We start from the raw sequence: 20,092 nt of genomic DNA on the forward strand, positions 1-20,092 counted from the left end.
CGCGTGCGCGTGCGCGCGCGAGGCAGCGAGAGGCGGCGGCGGCGGCGGCTGAGGCGGCTGTGTGAGGCGAGGCGAGGCGGCGTTTCCTCCCCACCGAAGCGGGGAGGAGGGCGGGTGGCCGTCGCGGTGGCGGTGCTGCCCCTCGCCGGCACGAAGCCAAGGGACGAAGAAGAGAGAGAGAGAGAAAAAAAAAAAGAGAGAGACCCGCGGCCGAGCGATGCGGCGGTCCCTCAGGTGAGCCTCGCCCGCTGCCCGGCCCTCCGCCGGCTTCCCCTCAGCCCTGGTGATGAGGCGCCCGAAAGACCCGAGCAGGCAGGCAAGGCAGGCAGGCGAGCGGGCGCTCTTCTCCGCCACCCTTCCGCACCTGCGGCTCCCCCGGACGGCCCCAGCGACGCCTCTTTCCTCCGGGATGGAGAGGGAGGAAATGGGGCCGCCGAGATCCGGACGGGTGAGGAAGAAGAAGAAGAAGAGGGGGGGGCTGGATAAATATACCCCAAGGACACCCCCTCCCTCACACACCAATAAGGGAAGGGAGGGGGGACCCGGCGGCTCCTCTCATCCGCAGGGGGGGCTTCATTCATTCGAGGCGGCTCCCGATTCCTCTCCTGGGGGAGCCCTTCCCCCCCTCCTCCTCCTTCGCTACTGGAAGAGACCCCCCCTCTCCACCCCGCCCGCCCCCCCCACTTCTTCCCTGCACCCCTTCTTCTGCCTGCCTGCCTGCCTTGCAAGGTCACGGAGCCTCCACTTTCCTGCCACCCCCCCCCCACTCCGTTCCCCCCCCCCATTCCCCTCCGCTGTTCTGTTACATGAGAGCATCCATTTTTGGAGGGTTTCCTTCTTGTCAGACCCGGTTTTTCTCCAGCCCCCCCCCTCAAAAAAGCAAAAAAAAAAGGGGGGGTGAGAGAAAGGATGGTTGTGCTGTTGCATTGCGTGTGGTGTGCGAGGTCGAAATCTGGGCTGTAGCAGCTGCATTGTGATTTTTTCCCCCCCCCACACACCATCCCACCTCCATGGAAGGGGGGAAAAAAATCCCAAACTGTGCTAGAGAAGAGAAATAAGTCTCTTCTCCCCCCCACACACACCATCCCACCTCCATGGAAGGGGGGGGGGGAAATCCCAAACTGTGCTAGAGGAGAGAAATAAGTCTCTTCTCCCCCCCCACCTTTTTTTCCCCCCTTCTTCTCCTAAGGAGGTTTGGAGGTATTTTAAGGGGGGGGGGGAGAAAAAACCACAGGAGAAAGAAAGAAAGCAATGGATTTTCTCCACATCCTCACAGGCTCTTCCTGTGTAAAAACTTTCTAATGGCAATATTTGTTTATCTGTGCTGCTGTATTTACTAGATAAGCCACTAAAGGAAGCTGCTTCTTTCTTTCTTTCTTTCTTTTTTTTCTTTCCCCAATTTTGATTTGGCAACCGAATTTGGGACAACGGTTAGGATCTGCTGTCGGGGCTCAGGCCTTCAGTATGGCAGGAATGCTGCAGTCCAGTCAAACTGGTAAAGGGTCTCTCCGATCTATTGCTGAGAAACATGGTTGCATGCCTGCATTAACTAATAAAAAAAATAAAATACTCCCGTTTACCGTGGTGGTTTTCTTCAAGGGTGCTTTTGAAGACATGGCATGACACCACGTGGACGCTGCATCCATTCTCAACTGTTGCTGTGGAATAAAACTCCTGTGACTGTGATTGTGAATGGCTGTGGATGTGGGTCCTGCTGGCTGGGAACGGTGAGAGCTATAGGAAAGCATACTTGGAGGGCACTCCTTTGACAGTAGCTAATGCAGTGGTTTTTTGTGAATTCAGTCTCTAAATCCATCAGTCTTTGCCTTAATCTTCAGGATGGGAAAAGGAGCATAATCTTCTTGCTTCCTCCATGTGTCACATGGAATATTTATTTAAAATGTATTTTAAAACTGGGTTTTCCAGTGCTGTGGAATTTAAACATTTATGTCTTTAGCAGTATTAACAAAAATGATTGGCAGCCTCTTAAGTTCACTTGCAGCCAGTTTCTCTCTTTTTCCCCGTTGTCCTGCTTTTTAGTGCTTGCAGTCTCTGTGCTCTACTTTTCTTGCATTGAGTGAATTGTTTTCCTTGAATCTGTTTTTCGTTTTTAAGGAGCCTTACAGTTTGGCTGTTCAGATTTATCAAAATGCAAATGAAGTGACAAAGAGCACAGCAGTGTGGGTTGTATTAGGAAGACATTCTTCCTTTTCTCCATTCTGTGGAGGATGAATGCAGTATTTTGAAAAACTTGGAAGGGATTCCACAAAGGTGAATTGGGCATTTGGTGCAGGATTATATGAATAAAACATCATATTTTTCTTACTTGTGCAGATTTGTGAAAAATATGTTTGACTAGTATGTGGCTCTGGGTTTATTGGACCCAGGTAGGGTGTTAGTTTTTTTATTTTAAATGTGCATGAATTCATCCATTTGAATAAAGTAAGCAAATAATGAGTTACTGATGGTTGATGGTTACTGTAGTGTCAAACTCACTGTAATGAATACAGGTTCATTAAATTTTTCAGGAAAATGATGCCAACTTCTTTAAAACCATCTTCTGCATCTCATATACTAATAGTCATTTTATTTCATTTACTATATGTTCTACAATATTGCTATTAATAGGTGAAGACAGCTTAAATTTGGAATGTGTTCCATAGAATCTTTTAAAAGATATTCTGAAATCAGATACTGTATTAATTTAGAGAGATTTTAGTATACCATTTCACCAATTTATGTATTCAGCCTTTAATTTTTATAAGGCATATTTTTTGAGTCCTGGCATCAAAAATTTACATGAAGAAAATTAATGAAATAATAGAACATTTGGAAGATTTTGTGAATATACAGGAGATACAACAAATTAATGTATTAGAAAGCTGCTGTCACTTAAATATTATCAGTTCTCTTAAGGAAACATAGTAGTCAAAAGTCATAATGCTCTATTAAAGCTCTCTTTTGAAATTGCTGTTGTAAAAGGAAAAGACAGCCTCAATTTGAGTTTGACTTCTGGTGATTACATACAATGATGACAATGTAGGTTTCTTGGCAACACTATGGAAACTATTCGCTCTTGAAGTTTTTTTTAAAATTTTCAGTTTAGCCTATAGTTTTGGGATTTCCCCTTAGCCTCTCATCCAGATACTTTCAACCTAATTAGCTTTTTTGAGGTCAGCCTGATGCAGCTACCTGTGATATCTGAAGATGCTTAAAAAAAAAGGAATTCCGTTTTATTGATTTAGCATGGCATGTTTATTAATATTTTACCGGTACATATTTTCTCTAAACTTTTTATTATTTATCAGGCAAAACATTTTTATTAAAAAAAAATTCTCAGCATCAGAAATAAACTGCTTAAAAAGCCATTGATTCATTTAAGTAGGTGAACCTCTGATCTTCAGCTGTAATAAAGATACAGAACTTGGAATCATAATGAAGCTGCTGCCTGCTTTCTTGTATGGCTGATATTGCTTATCAAAAGATCCACTTAAATTCATAATGTACCAGTATTTCCTATTTGAATGAATTCTCCAGAGAAATATTCTATTTTTTTAATGCATCATTAGTACAAATGAAACTTTTTTAAAAAAATCTGGAAATGTTTTAACATTATAAACAAGTGTTTTTACTTGGCTCCAAAAGAAGATGCTTTACATAATTTCTAAAGTCCTAATTTACAGAAATATTTCAATATTTTAGTAGCTCTTGGAGAAAATAGAAGGAAGAAAAAGCATTTACTTTGTATAAACACTCCATAGTCAGCCAGCATTTTTTTTAAATTCCATTGATTTAAAAAATGACTTTGAAACTTTGTTTTCTTGGTTTAATTTTTGTTTATTTTTAAACAGTATTATGCCTCTTGGATACAATCACTTTTGCCCATTAGTTAGCTGTTCTTTAGTTAAAACATGATGAAAACTAATTGGAACTTGGACTTGCTGTTTTCATCATGGGATGATGAATGTTGGACTTCTCAGCAGATTCAGAAATGGGAAGTTGCTAAAATTCATGCTATGGGATTGCCTTCATCATGAGGCTTATGACCCCAAGTGCCGTTTGTCCTTACGCATTTCGTCAGTTTGCTTCCATGAATGTTGAAGCAGTTGGGACACTTCCCCTTGCGCTGGTGGAGACTAGTTATAAGTAGGACTCATCGCTGTTTCCCTAGCAATACAATTAAAAGAGTTTCAAATGCAGCATAGCTGTCTGAATTCAGTTGCTTTCACTGACTGTTGGAGTCACAATTTTATCTTACAGTACTGCTAAATTAGCTTTTCTCTACAATGTTGATCTACATCATGGTCAACAAAGGTTCCTGTGAGAGGAGAGAACAGTGCATTGGCAATATCAAGTCATATATCTGAATTCAAACTGCATCCTGAAGTCTTTTGTAGCTGCTTCTCTCAAGTTGCTCAGGTTTCATTTGCAAAAGTAGTTTATCTTCCCCGACCCCAATAACTGGTGGCTCCAACTGACAAACCAGAAGGACACCATAGTCAATGGTCCTCAACCCTCCCTAGAGGCCTAATAAGACCTGAAAGGACATGCCTGCTTCATCCAGGTTCCAGTGAAGGTAATGTTTAGAGCAGCCACCACTGTTTCCATCCACTGACTGGGTCAGAATCTTGAGTGAAAGGGTTCCTAAGTGGACCTTATGATTTTCCCCCCCTTTTCCTTGCCTACAACTTCAGCTAATGCTGCTTCCCAACCTGCATGTACCAATCACTGTTCTGTTTCCTGAGTGAGCACCTCACCTGTTTCTGTGTGTAGTTCTGTGCTGCTGTTGTATGCAGACACTGAATCTAATGTCCTTGTTAGTACCTGTCGCTTTCAGTTTCTGCAGCTTTTTGTTTTGATGTGCTGTTTTCCACATTACCAAGTATTCTTGGCAATGTTCCCATGGAGAATTAAGTTAGAAAAGAAAGTTCTATACGATTGGTCATCTTAATGGATTTTTCAGAGACTATCTGTAAGTCAGGATACTGGTTTCCTGGCAGTTTTCACTCATGTACCTTTATACCTTTATTTGAGAAATCAGAAAAATGATCAGTTTAAGTCAGTGTACTTTTTTGCCTCGTATTTAAACCAGAAATCATTTTCAGATGCAGAGCTGCAGAAAAAAAATATTATTTGGAAAGAGATCATGATCCTTGCTGATCACAAACAGTTAAATTTTGCATAAATTATAGGAAGGCAGCTTGCTGAGGGGAAAAAGTCACCAGTGTTGATCTAAAGTTTCTATCGCCAAACTGCACAGTTAATTAACAGTGCCCAAGATAACCTCAGTTGTGGTTACAGGCCCTAAGGAGTATTATTCAAAATATGGTGGATTTTAAACTGTCCTTTTCAGTATCACAGCCGTTTGTATTTATTGGATATGTGCCATAGAACTTGTGTGAAGTAGTAGATTACATAATCATGGAAGAATGCAGCCCCATTACTGTTGGAAAACTTCTACTATAATATGCAGCATCACTTGAACTGCAGTATTTGTTTTGTTATTTTTGTCAGCTAATTTATTTTGCATTTGAGTGCCCTATCGCCTATTCCCATCTGAAGGAAGAGCTTGGTGCAACAATATTTTTACAGGGACAGGGTTTTTGATTTTTACATAAGTACAGCATACAGTGGGTTATAGAAATATCAAATTCAAACTGTAATAATTTGGGTGAGGAACTTAAGCTGCCTGAAAAGTTTCTCAGCATCAGTTTTTGGACTAAATAAAATACAAATGGGAGATGAACGCAACCTAGATTCAATGAAGAATAGCTGTCTGGCCTTTTTTTTTTTTTTTTTAAAGACTCCTAAGGAGAAAGATTAGTCCATTTTAAGTAAATTGCTTCTACCAACAATATTCCTTTCCAGTTTTCAATGAACATCTATTTTTATCATTTAAACTCATTTGCCATCTGAATGAGCTGAGAAAAATAACTTTATCTGGCAAGCTGTGCATGACCTGTATTTGGAGAAGAAACGAGGAGCTAACTATTAAAATTCTAAAAAGGCACTCTTTGCCCAGCAAAGTTTTAGAACAAACTGAGAGCTTTATATAATTGCTTTCTTGATTCACACATTATGTTACATAATAATTTTGTTTGCATGATACGTCAGCCCAGCTATTGTGTTTGTAAAATTGTGTGTTACATTATGTATGAGGAAAGCCATTCTGGTATTTTCAATGAATTGTGTTGAAACAAACCATGGCTTAGAACAAAAGTACCTAGTCAAGCTACAGAATCATGCTGACCTTAATTAAGTTCCTTCAGTGTGACCTCCACCTCTCAAACATTTGCCACAAGTTTGATGTGATAACAGGAGAATTTTATCCACAGGGAATAATCAGGTTAAAATAATTTGGTTTTAGTTATATCAAAATTAGGTATGACTGAACTCATTTCTGTGTCCTGGCTTACCTGACCAAGTAACCCAGCTCAATTGTTTATCCTGCTCAATCTCTTGACAGACAACCCCAAAGCCCCAAATGTGGGCCTTGGCCTAAAAAGCACCCCAGAGATAACAACTGTGAGTGATATAGTTTCCACATACCCAGCAATAAATAATATGTTTTCTTTTTTTACATTGTTTTAAATAGTTCTTTTTAAGCATCATTCTTCCAGTGTGGGCATTTTAGCTAACTCATAGTTACTGTGTTATAGTGAAGCAGAAGACTGTTATAACTACAGGTAGTTCTTGACTTATAACAGTTCGCTTAGTGGCCATTTGAAGTTAACAACGGCACTTTCCAGCATCCCCATAATCATGTGATCAAAATTCAGACACTTGGCAACTGGTTCATATTTAGGATAGTTACAGTGTCCCAAGATGATGTCATTCCCTTTTGTGACCTTCTGATAAGCAAAGTCCATGGGGAAGCCAGATTCACTTAACAACCGGGTTACTAACTTATCAACTGCAGTGATTCACTTAACAACTGAGATAAGAAAAGTTGTAAAATGAGGCAAAATTCACTTAACAATTAACAACAAAAATTTTGGGCTCAATTGTCGTAAGTCAAGGACTACTTGTAATACAGATTATAAATGCATCTTCTAAAATTTAAACCTTATTACATGTGTTCTAGTTCTAGGAAACAATGTGTTTATTAGTTTCTTCAGCCTTTGTCAAGCAATCAAATCTGTGTTTTTTTTAAAGTAGAAAAAAGTCTAAAATTGGCAGTAGTTGTTTGGGTGTGGCTCTGAAAGGGCATGTTTCTGGTGCGTGCGGGATAAATTAGGTCTAATTATAGATACCAGAAAAAGAAGACAGGGTCAGTTAGACTATCCAGCGATGTTTCTGATAGCTTATGGCTTGGAATGAATTTAGCTGAGTAATGATAGATAGTTCAATTTATTGTCAGTGGGCAACATTTACACGAACGCTTACCATTGGCATAACTGAAGGATTTTGAAATGAAACTGCAATGATGGTTTTCAGGAAACGGTAACTGTTGTCGCGCGCCCTTTCCCCCAATATTGTTTTTTATGTTGGAAGTGCCTCATGATCTCACTTGATAGGTTTCTCTCAAAGTCATTTTTAGTGTGCTTGTTTTCATGGCTGCTGCTGCAGCATCCCTCTTTTTCTATCTCTTCTTAGTAACTCCTTAAGCTCTCTTTTTACCTTGTCCTGTCTTTCTTGAATGAATGTCATGCCTTCTCTCAGGGACCTTGTCAGTTGTGTTCTGCACAGTGTTTGACACTAGTGTGTTTTTGTGTGTATCATGGAAAATAATGGAGAAGAAAAATGTGGCAAATATAGCTTTACTGAAGCTAACTGAGTATTTTCATGTCTCATTAAGTTAGAGCAAAGTGTTCTTATTAATCTTCGGAAGTTTGAGGTAAGAATTAGATAAGTATAGAAATGACTACTTTAAAAATAATGGTTAGGAAAATAAAGATATGAAACAACCTTTACTGTTTGCTTTTAAAGACCATAAGTACTTTCTCAGATGACTGGTTGAGAAGATTTCTAGACATTGGGAGGAGTTGAAGTGAGCTCTTGGCTGTAGTTTTTTGTTTTAAAATTTACTCCCTTCTCTTGTTCCATTTACAAAACAAGTTAAGGGAAAGCTTTCAGCAGCTTGGTTAACATGGTCATCAGTATAGCCGCTTCCCATTTTTTCTGCTTTGCCCCAGTGGGTTTGTCATGGAATCTTTGTGGGTACCCACTGTCCTACTTCCTTCCCACATCATGTGGGTTTTTCCAGTGGTTAGCATGGATAGCTGTTTGGATCTATGATAACCCCCTAATCTATAGTTGAGATCACTCCTGAAACAATATTCTCTGTTTAATTTATGGGAAGATGTTCCCTATCCCCCCCATAAAATATTATTAGAAATCCTAATTATAGTTCATTTTCTCTTCGGTGTCTAGGAATTGAGAGATTGGGCCTTGAAGGGCCAGTCATTTAAAGTTAGTGAGATGTGCAGTGATCCTTCTGGGGGAGAAAGTTTTTTGTCCTCATTATTGTTTCAAAGACATTGTTAATGTCCTGTCACATGCAGAAAGAGCCATTTATATGCTCTTGTGAAAGTGAAAATACGTTGGAAAGTTTGAGATCAGAAGTTGTTTTTTTTTAATGGCCCTGTTTGAGTTCTAAATCAAATGGATTCAGCTAAAATACATATAACATCTCATTATGCTTAAAGCAAGATTAGGAAGTTTGTAAAATTGATATGAGAATTTCCTCCCAATTATTCATCCCCAATTAACAGGTGGGTATAAGAAAATTTTGGAATCTGATAGAATTTCTTTCGGAAATTTTAAAACATGGCATCCACAGTTAATTCTTTTAAAGAATCCGGAAAACTGTAAGTCAGAACTAAGGCCCTTTCAGAGTTATTTGGCAGAAAGCAGAAGGTAGAATTGCGAATAAACATGCTGATTGGAGGAATTCACATTGCTGCCTCTGTTATTGCATGCTAGACACTTTCTACCCTCAGTAACCCAGCAACACAGCTTCTTCTTTCTCCATCTCCTGTTTTCCAGAAGTTCTTTAGAAAAAGCTGCTGCCAAAAATCACTAAGGAAGTAGAATATGTGTAGGGTTGCAATATGAATTATATTATTGCTGAGAAACTGATACGATCAAATTTCCAGGAACCCTTTAATTAATGCTACTGATCATGTCTTTTGTTCATACCAGTTTGCCCCTTCCCTCCTTGGAGGGTTTTAGTAGAACTGCCTGTGTTGACTTTATCTTTTCTAATTGGCATATCTCACTATTAAAAATATTCAGCGTTTTTTTAAGAGATGTAATGAAATGCTGTTCTGGATGCCAATCCCACAGATGTGACATTTATGCCTGCTTGCACCGAACCGGGTAGCATTTCATAAATGCATGTATTTTGTTGCTAACTGATCTTAGACTTACTCAGAGTTTCTACTCTAGAATAGATTACATCCGTTTTTCAAATTGTAATGTAATACATTTTAAAGTTCTGTATTTTTTCTGCGAGCTTCTGGTAACTGGAAGTATTTTAAATGCATCAGGAGGAAGACAAACAGAAGTACAAGTAGCTCTGGTTCAGCTATAGTAGGATTTATGTTAGGTAGATTTTTCCAAAGTATGTCTAAACAACAGGGCTTCATGTGTTTTTTTTAAATAATCCTCATATTTAAGATGAATCACTTTGAAGATGACTCTTAATTTTGTGGGAATTATTTTTTCATAATTACAGAAGCTGGGTTCCCTGATGGGAACACATTTTGAACCTGAATCTTGCTAACTGTTTGTCACTAAACATAACAATTTACCCCTTCAAGCTAATTTTCTTGTTGTTATTGTTGTTGGGTAAAAGGAATTAACAAATTCTCCAATTGTAGGTTAGAGATTGCATGTAAAATTAGAGGGTAATCACTTGTGCATTGGTGAGTAACTAAAGCTGTGCTGTCTTGTTATGTAAAGAGTTAATTATCTTTAGCATATCATTTTTAGGATAACATGTTTGTTTATAATCATTAACCATTCAGTTTTGCAGGTTTATGCTCAATTTTTTTATGTAAATGTGGACCTCTAATTTTCTAATTTCTTTTTTCTTTTGCTATAGGGCTCATTTGCAATTATTATTTGGCCTTGCTGCTGTAGTGCTGCTCTTGGGTATCTCTCAGGATAACTGGGGATTGTTGTTTGCACCTATTTCCTTAATATCCACTCCTATCTTATGGGAAAACTTCCACTTTATGTTACCAAACTCTTCTGAGCAACAACGCCCACACTGTCTGCAGCTCAGATTTTTCTTCATAGCCATATGGTCCTTGCTATGCTTCTATGTCTGGCAAGCTTTTTCTACCATTTGTGCTGTTATTCCTTTTTTTTCCTTCTTCCTCCCCCCCTCCCCCTCCCCAAAGATACAACTGTACAAGCTGATTATCTCACTGCTGAAGGCTTTTTCCAGAACATTAAGGGATGATTATGATTCTTCCATATACAAGTCAGATTCCATAAACTGGACTCTACTGCAGGATGCAGATTAAGCTTTCCTGCTGACTCCAGGTTGCAGTTTTGTCTTTCCAGAAGATTATATTTTGCCTCTTGTTGTCCTCACTACCAACTCTTCTGTCTTGCCTCTGCATTGGGCTTTAGAGAAAAACAAATTTCACACTTCCATGCTAAAATATGAAGCATGAAGAAAGGGAGCAATAGCAGCTGCTCCCTTCTGTTTTCTTTATCAAGCTTGGACACAAGTGAGATCATTTCTTTCTTGAGAAAGGAAAAAAAGCTGGCGTCTTCACCTTATCTCCTACGATGGAAAAAGTTGGAGTCTTCACCTCATCTATGTATGATGGGAACACTAATGGCCTCAAGGTGAAGTTGATTTAAGATTAGGGTACCTTAGTGGCGACTTGTGTGTGTTTGTGTCACTTCATTCAGTGTGGCTATTGCTGGGCATCTTTTTGGATTAATCATCTGAGCTGCGTTCATGGTTATTATAGTTGTAGCATGAAAATAAGCTTTCTACCTAAGTGTAGTTTTTGGCTGCCAATCTTATCAGAAGACCTTCAGAGTTCATAAGTGACACTGACAAATACCCAAGTAGTCAAGCGTCCAATTGAGACTGAGAGGTAGCATCTGCCCTATGACTGACCCATTACTAGTGGACTGTGACAGAACAGGCTGCCCATTCAATGGATGGCTTGTTCAGTGCTTTCCCCTCTGGCAGTTGCCTGCTGTGTCAAATGCTGCTTGCCTGAAGTTTCTAATTCAGCCAGCAAAATGGAGTAAATGTAATTTTTTAAAAGAGAAACAGTAGGCTATATTTCTTAGCATCTGATCTTTTACCACGGTGGCATTTACATAATGCACTTGCTTTGTCTCAAGAAAAAACAGAGCTAATTTTGTGCAGGTGTTTTTTTTTTTTTTTTAAGATTGAACCACCATTTTTGTTGGCATGGTAATATTCAGCTATTCTACAATATCACGCTTTCATATGTTGCAGAAGTATAATTAGCAAGGGTTAAGCTTGTGAATAATAACTAGCCGAGAACAAATATGACCACAGTGTTCTTAAAGATAAATTCAATCTACAGCATATTGAGTTGTTTTAAGATTGTATAACTGATTATAAATAATGTGAGTTGTTTTAGATTGTATAACTGATTATAAATAATGTGAGTTGTTTTAGATTGTATAACTGATTATAAATAATGTGTGTATTTTTGGAAACAATCTCTAAAGTAACATTATCTGAGATACGACTGGCATTTGTATAATTCCATTGATTTAATTTGATTATTTGTATATTCAGAAGATCACTAATGAGGAGTCTTAATTATGTTCAGTTCTAGTTGTTAGTGTTTTCATTTGGGATATATTTCATTTTCTTTAATTTAAACATTTCTTTCCTGTCCTCTGAATGATAGTTCTTAAGTACTGACTCTTTCAAGAGACGAGTTTATAAGCTGTGTTGTAAAAGCATCGCCCCTGTGCTAAGTCAACCCTAGAATGATCTGCAGCACAAATTACAAAAAGAGTACTGTTGTATTCCCCATTTCGTAATTAATGTGCATTAGTGCAGAAAGTACTCTTATTCAAGATATTCCTCTGTAAATGTAACCAGAAAAGCAGTGACAGCACAATATTTGAATGAAATAACATGGGAGGGGGGGGGAGAGGAAATGCCTGAATTTAGAAGCACTTTGCTTTGCTAGATAGCATAGCAAACATGTGACAGGAAGCATCTGACTTTCAGAATTACACACACAAATGGATGGCTTCTCAAACACGTGATGGCGAAGGATTTAAACCATTCTCAAGTAAAGTCAATATGTAAGGCTGAATTCAAAGGGACGTAGGACAGAAAGCAACCTTAAAGTCTGCTTTAGAAAAAGTGGATTAACCCTTTCCTGATAGCCAGAAAGGCACTTCATGGTAAATCCAATTATCAGTCCATGGTACACATTCAAATCATCATGGATTGAATGTGCTACTCAGCAAATTATATTATGCACTAGCTGAATACCTGTGCTATGAAACTATTGGGCTGGATAAATCGACACAGCTTGAAAATTAATAAGTAGTTATGATTGGCCTCTCCTCTCCCCTTCTCTCCCTCAGCCTTGCCCCACAGAAACGTCTCCTATCCTATCCCCTTCTCTCCCTCAGGCTTGCCTCATAGAAGCCTCCCCTATCCTATCCCCTGCTTGCTGCTGTTAAAGTAAAACTGAAACTCCTCTCCTCTGCTTGGGTTTTGCATTTGGGTGGGGAGGCTTCCTCAGGTGGGGAGGGGGAGTCGAACTCCTTAGCATCAGAGGGCTGTTTGGAAAGTGAAAACAGTATTTGCTGTGTGAACAAGAAGGAGACAGGAAGGAGCCTGGCCGTGGCTTAGCTCAACTGTTCTGTAGTAAAGCTGCTGTGTAGTAAAGCTCCTGTGAAAGTAAAACTGAAACTGAAACTCCTCTGCTTGTGTTTTGCATTTGTAACAGATTTCTTTTCAGATGGGGAGGGGGAGTAGAACTCCTTAGCATCAGAGCGTGTTAATAATAATACAGGAAATACTAATGCTCTGATGGTCATTTTGAAAAATCCTTTCTTAGTGAGCACCTAGAAGCCAAGAGGAACATACGTGGCAAATTTCAAGTTTGTAGGCTTTACAGTTCTGGAGATTTTGTGATGATGCGTGAGTAGTATTTCGCTTTTATATATATAGATTTAGTTCTTAATGGATTATTTCCTTCTAAAATCTCACAAACCCCCAGTCATTCAATCTTAGGTGGGAGCCTCCAATGATGGTGCATTTCTTTTCACAGCAATCAAAACTCATGTAATCACACTTAGACACCAGCATTTCCATTTTTATGGGTGAAAAAATACAAATGCTGCTTTAATAAACAGTAAAGCTAAAATCCAAACAAACATTAGAATTGCAAGTAATCTTTTGCTACATAGTCAGTCTGTTTTGTTTAAATAATGTGGAGTTTGGTTACTTCTTGTCTGCCAAATACCTTGAAATTATTGTTAGAAACTGCCCATCTTCCTCGTAGAGCGACTCATAACTTTGAAGCAGGAATGAGTAGAGATATGTGAGAAACACATTGCAAATGTGAGTGGCATTATTTCAGTGCTTCACCTATCATTATTTAAATTATATAATTAGTGGAGATAGTTTAAGTTAAATAAGTAAAGAAATTCTGCAGCAACTAGTTGCATGAGCAATTGTGCAAGAAACTCAAGTGAGCAAAGGAGTTGCTTTTGTTACCTTTTGTAACCCTGGAAATAATTCCCAGTTGATAGGTGCTTCTTAACGGACATGTCTGAAGAAGACAGAAAAATGCTAATTATATAGGAGAAGTTGTGGTTTCCTTTTTTTTTTTTTTTAATAGTGTGCTTATTTCAGGAAGTGGAATAAATCCAGACTTGCCAGTAATGCAGGGCATGTGACTTAGTTTCAGTTAATATAATTCTAATGTAAGCAATTTTCTTGATCCACCATTTTGGGGTGGGAAGGAAATGGAGGCTCTTTAAAGTTGAGGAAAGTGTATGGAATAAATCAGAGATTTCTGTTGGAATTTAGATAATGGTGGTAATCTTGAAAGTGTGTTCTTCAGGACTTTTGCATGCCGTTGCTCAAACTATTCTGGATTGCCTTAATTACAGTATATGTTTCAAATCCTTTCATAACGCGGCTCCTTCCATTCTTGCCGAAGTTTTTCACCTGTGTCCTTCCTCCAGAAAAGGACAAGTTGTATCTAAGCCATTTGGGGAAATCTAAAGAGCATTTCTAAATCTAAATCTAAAGAGAGACACGGTGACTCAGTGGCTAAGACACTGAGCTTGTTGATCAGAAGGTCGGCAGTTCAGCGGTTCGAATCCCTAGTGCCGCGTAACGGGGTGAGCTCCTGTTACTTGTCCCAGCTTCTGCCAACCTAACAGTTCAAAAGCACGTAAAACATGCAAGTAGAAAAATAGGAACCACCTTTGGTGGGAAGGTAACAGCATTCCGTGCACCTTTGGCATTTAGTCATGTTGGTCACATGATCACGGAGACGTCTTCAGACAGCACTGGCTCTTTGGCTTAGAAACGGAGATGAGCATCGCCCCCTAGAGTCGGGAACGACTAGCACATATGTGTGAGGGGAATCTTTACCTTTACCTTAAAGAGCATTTAATAGGTAGCCTCAGAGCTTGCTTTGGCGCTGATGTGTTCCTACATTTCAAATAGTGATTAGAAAAGATTATTGCCATTGTCAACGTACCTTGAAAAAAACAATTGGCAAAATTACTGGGAAAAGAAATTGCAAATTCCATCCTATCTGATTCATGACATGGCCGTGATAATTTGCATGATCAGGATATCGGCTCCTGCCCTTACCTCTTCCTGTGCCAGGTATGATCTCTCAGCCAGCAAAAGCCTGCCCATTTCTTCTTTTAGATAAGTTTGGAATTGCATTTCAGGAGGCAGCAATAAAAATAGAATTATGAAAAATGTAAGGATATGTCTGAAAATAGCAGTGGCTTATTTCCTTTCCCCATAGAAAGACGTTTGGTCGCAACAGAACAATGCAGATTTTCTAGTCAGATCCTCCTTATTACTGACTGCTATTATCAGTATAATTTTCTGCATTGTACGGCATTGCTCAATATATTTCATTAGACATTCCAGGTCTATACGGTGGGCTGCTAGTTTAAATAGTTATGGCCAGTTGTTGAGACCAAGGTTTTAATGAAGTTATCCATCAGATTATTTTGGAATATTTGGCACCTTTTTGTTTTTAACTACTTAAATAATGATATTGTTGAATTTGGTCACCTCACTGCTAACTTTAGGTTATTTCAAAGAACCAGTTCCGATGTAGGTACTTCAGAGGCTATACATGTTTTTCTTTCTTTCAATCATGAATTGTGCATATATTTTCATTGACTTCTTTAGTTCTCTGACCACTGCCAATCTATAAAACGACCTCTTCTCTCAATCTTAATTTTACATAGATCCTTTGGTAAAGTGTTTCAAAATCTTATCAGCATGCTTGTTGACACTGTCAAACTCTTTATAGTTAAGATAGCCTTGCTGACTTCTTTTTTTTTTTTTTTTAACCAAATAGACCTATCCCTCTGTTTCCAGTTTACTCAAAACAGGTATTAAATGGCCTATAATCTCCTTATTGGATATGTTTTTGTTATGTTTTTGTGACTGCTTTTTACTATTTTGTTATAGAGGGAAATGTTACTAATGTATATTTTTGTTAGAAACTTACCGAATTCACATTCAATTTATTTTAGAACTCTGGTGTGGAGTTTTTCGGGATTTAATCAGTGCAAGGATGAAGATTTGTGAGAAGCTGAATGGCTTTAACTGTATTTAGATGGAAATACAGTTAAAATTAAAGCCATTCAGCTTCTTTACAATATATTTCTTCTGGAGATACTTTAATTCCTTTGGCATTCAGGGATTGAATATGACAACAGTTGAATTCACCAAATTGGGGGGCGGGGGGGGAATCAGGCACTGATTCTCACATATACTGGCCTGGAGACTTTCAGAGCAGAGAAGTCGAGTATAAATCAGATAAATTCCAAATTCAGTTCCTTATTATCAGCTGAAAAAGACTGGTAGCAGGTTACTTTATGAGATATATCTCAATGTGAGCACCTGAAAAATTACTTCCAAATGGACTGTATGAAATTGGTTCAGTTCAGTATGTTGTTATAATATATTCTGTTGCCTTTAAATACCTAATTCAGTTAAAATGACATAGTCATTTGATGCGTGAGCATAAATGTAATATTGTGCATGCTATTTAAGCATTTGTGTTGTGTATGCATTTATTAGTGGTGTGGGAAGCAGGGGATTGCTAATCCTGTAAGACTGCCTATAAAAACTTCCTGTTTGGCATCTTGCAAATTTGCTTCTCTAGCTAATCGTTTCTAGCTTGGTTTTGCTTTACAGGGTCATGTTGCTCTAGAGCAGGGGTCTCCAGCCTTGGCAACTTTAAGACTTGTGGACTTCAACTCCCAAAATTCCCCAGCCAGCCATGGAGACCCCCTGCTCTAGAGAATGCTTTGATTTATTAGTCACTTCAGTGAGTCCACAGATGAATTTAGGCTTATGCATAAATGCCTACTTACTTGATACTTGAAAGCTTAATGTCCAGTAGTTGAATTGCTGATGAATGCATACTAAATACTTGGGCACTAATCGACTTTCTAAGATCTATATTTCATGTTACTGGCAGAGGAAATTCAAAAATAACCTAAACTGAAAAATATCAATTGAAACCCTGTATTTTATTCATTACCTCTAATAATATACTCACAACTGTAAAGCAGTGCATGAAAGTAGAGAGGGACTTAACATCTTGTTTGTTCAGGTAATGCAAAAGGACACTAATGCTATTGATAAACCCTTACTGAACACAGCAGTGATTCTCCCTTTACAGCAACCCTTCCTCCCCCCCCCCCATTTAATGAAGCAGCATGTGAGCTAATTAAACAGACTTTCTACCAACAGGAATCCTTCTCAGGAACAACCTGGAAAGACCATTCAGATTTTATTGTATCCAAAATCAAATTATTTATCTCTGATCTGTGCTGAATTTTTTTATGATTCAAGCACTGCTCCCTTACAACTTTTATGATGGGGAATGGCTTGCTTTCCTGCCTGACTATAGACCCCATACAAATACCTTTGTCTAAGCTAATCATATAATACAGGGATCCCCAATCCCTGGATCATGGACCAGTACCGGTCTGTGGCTTGTTAGAAACCGGGCCATGCAAGCGGCAGGCGAACAAGTGAAGTTTCATCTGAGCATGCTCAGGATCTAGGTTGTGCATGAAACCATCCCACCCTTGGATCCCTTGGTCCATAAAAGACCATTTTTCTTCTAAACTGATCCCTGGTGCCAGAAAGTTGGGGACCACTGATCTACAGTAATACACAATATTCGATAAAATAATCACTGTCCCATTACTAGTCGTGACACAATTGCTGCCTTAAATGTTCTTACAGGCTGAAGCCTAAAAGCCAGTAGCTTGCAAATAGTGTTTATGGCTGTATACATTTTGATCAATACGTTCTGCCAGTGCAAGATCACATACCACATGAGCAGAACTGCAGGGCAAGCTTTGCATTTCCTTCTCTCTGTGTGCATGATGTGCTTCCAGGGTGTGAGGGCAAACTCAGATAGGGCTGGCTCAATGCGGCAAGTTTCCTGTCTTCATGATTCTCTGCATCATATTCCTTTGTGCTGTAATAATTCTATGATGGGGCATTAGGGACCTGCCCTAATATACTGTCTTTAGAAAGATAAATAAATGGTTCAATGGATTGAAGACCTGTTTACACTTGTAAGCATACAAAGGTAGTTACTGAAACACCATTATTGTATATGAGAATAAATCAGATTTATATGAATACTGTAGATAATTCACAATGAATGTAAGAATATAATTCCCTCAGAATAATTTATGAATAAACTAGAATAATGTTGCATTTCTTTCATCACCAAATCAGTATTTGAAAGAAATATGTTCTCTGTTGGCACAATATTTTGGCCTATACAGCCTTTATTTAGACGCTAGTGACTATTAATTTGGTCCCTAGCAGACTACAGAAGATCAAAATATTAATTATTGAGGGTGAAATAAAAAAAAAGTAAATTAAGCACACCCACATCTCATTAAAATGGTTTGCTAAAGAATTACCTCTTTCCAATTTCTCCCGTCTAGCGACAGAACATGTACTTTCCATATGCTTTCCACTTCTCTCCCTACTGTTTCAAAAGATCTGGTTCTAGAAGGGGATTTTATAATTGAAATCTCTGTCTGTTCTATAAATACTCAGTGTCCTTAAAATATTTTCTTTCTTTTTTTTATTGTAGCACTGTCGCCATGATCTCTTATCTAACCTTATTAAAGATGGATTGCAGTTACTGATGGGAAGAAGTCCAATATGAGTGGAAATGATACCGGAGGAAGAAGACGCTTTGAAGACACAGAGCACACACTACATATCTACCCTGGGAACATTGCCGAAGGGACCATTTATTGTCCTGTTATTGCACGGAAAACATCTACTGCTGCTGAGGTGATAGACTCCCTGATTAACAAACTGCAACTGGACAAAACAAAATGCTACGTCTTGGCCGAAGTGAAGGAATTTGGTGGGGAGGAATGGATCCTCAACCCCACCGACTGCCCTGTCCAACGCATGATGCTCTGGCCGCGGATGGCCCTGGAGAACCGCTTGAGCGGAGAGGACTATCGTTTTCTTCTAAGAGAAAAGAACCTGGATGGATCGATCCATTACGCCAGTCTCCAGTCCTGGTTGCAGGTCACCGAAGAACGGCGCAGGATGATGGAACGTGGCTTCCTTCCCCAACCACAGTACAAGGATTACGATGATTTATGTGCTTTGCCAGATCTGAACGAGAGGACCCTCTTGGAAAACCTTAGAAACCGCTTTAAGCAAGAAAAAATCTACACCTATGTTGGAAGCATTTTAATAGTCATTAACCCGTTCAAATTCCTTCCCATTTATAACCCTAAATATGTCAAGATGTACGATAATCATCAGCTGGGTAAGCTAGAGCCCCATATCTATGCAGTGGCTGACGTCGCGTATCATGCCATGCTACTGCGTCGGAAGAACCAGTGTATAGTCATTTCTGGAGAAAGCGGGTCTGGCAAAACCCAGAGCACAAATTTCTTGATTCATCACCTCACCGCACTAAGCCAAAAGGGATTCGCAAGTGGAGTAGAACAAATCATTCTTGGAGCTGGACCAGTGCTGGAGGTAATCTTAAAATCTTACTGTACAGATAGTCCTTGAACTTTAGCAGCCATTCAAAGTTACAGTGGCAATGAAAAAAGTGACTTATGACTGTTTTTCACAGTTACGATCCTTTGCAGCCTCCCCCGATCATATGATCAAACGGTCATACTTATGACCGTTGCGGTGTCCCAAGGTCATGTGATCACCTTTTGCCTCGTGACAAGCAGAGTCGATGGGGAAGCCAGATTCAGTTAAGAGCCAGTTGCAGTGATTTATCAACTGCAGTGATTCACTTAACAACTGTTTGCAAGAAAGGTTGTAAAATGGGGCAAAACTCACTTAACAAATGTCTCACTTAGCGACAGAAATTTGGGGCTCAATTGTGACCATAAGTCAACGATTACCTGTAATTTATGATAAAGGTTTTCTTTTCCCTAACATGTGCTAAAACAATTGGGTTTTCTAATAAACAATCATTATTCTTGTCTTGGAACAATCGATAAAGCTATGCAAAGCTTTCCTTTCTATTGTAAGGATTCTGCTGGTGAAATACATATGGAAAACATTAGATTGGAATGTGCTTTTTTTAAAAAAAAAAATTCACCAAAGAACTCAGAGCAGGATCCACCGTCATCCTCCTCTTAAATCTTTTCTTTAAAAAAATTATGAATTATATTGTACATTTGTCACCCCGAAGTATAACATTATTGTGGAAAGAAACTTAAATTTAAAATTAGAGGATTTGTCTGAATCTTTTTAAGCAAGTGCCAAATTTGATTGAAATAATTAGGTATTATACTCCATTTTTTGTTGATCTTGATTTTTAAAACTGAAGAATGAGGAAGCAGAACTGCTATAAATGGGCTTTTAGTTTGTTAATAG

The 20,092-nt window shown here is 38.8% G+C and overlaps 1 protein-coding gene across 1 annotated transcript in view; it reads left to right on the top strand.

Moving 5' to 3' along the window:
- The first annotated feature begins 60 nt into the window (after nt 1-60).
- MYO9A (myosin IXA) overlaps nt 61-20,092 on the top strand; it is a 92,758-nt gene continuing 72,726 nt past the window's right edge. The window contains exons 1-2 of the mRNA XM_070953906.1: nt 61-234; nt 18,318-19,231. Of these exons, the coding sequence (XP_070810007.1) occupies nt 18,389-19,231 (843 nt within the window). The 5' untranslated portion in view covers nt 61-234; nt 18,318-18,388. The remainder of the gene's footprint in view (nt 235-18,317; nt 19,232-20,092) is intronic.

Source organism: Pituophis catenifer, unplaced genomic scaffold, assembly GCF_029215685.1.
Source record: "Pituophis catenifer annectens isolate HBS135680 unplaced genomic scaffold, rPitCat1.0.hap2 SCAF_14, whole genome shotgun sequence".
Lineage (NCBI taxonomy): Eukaryota > Metazoa > Chordata > Lepidosauria > Squamata > Colubridae > Pituophis > Pituophis catenifer.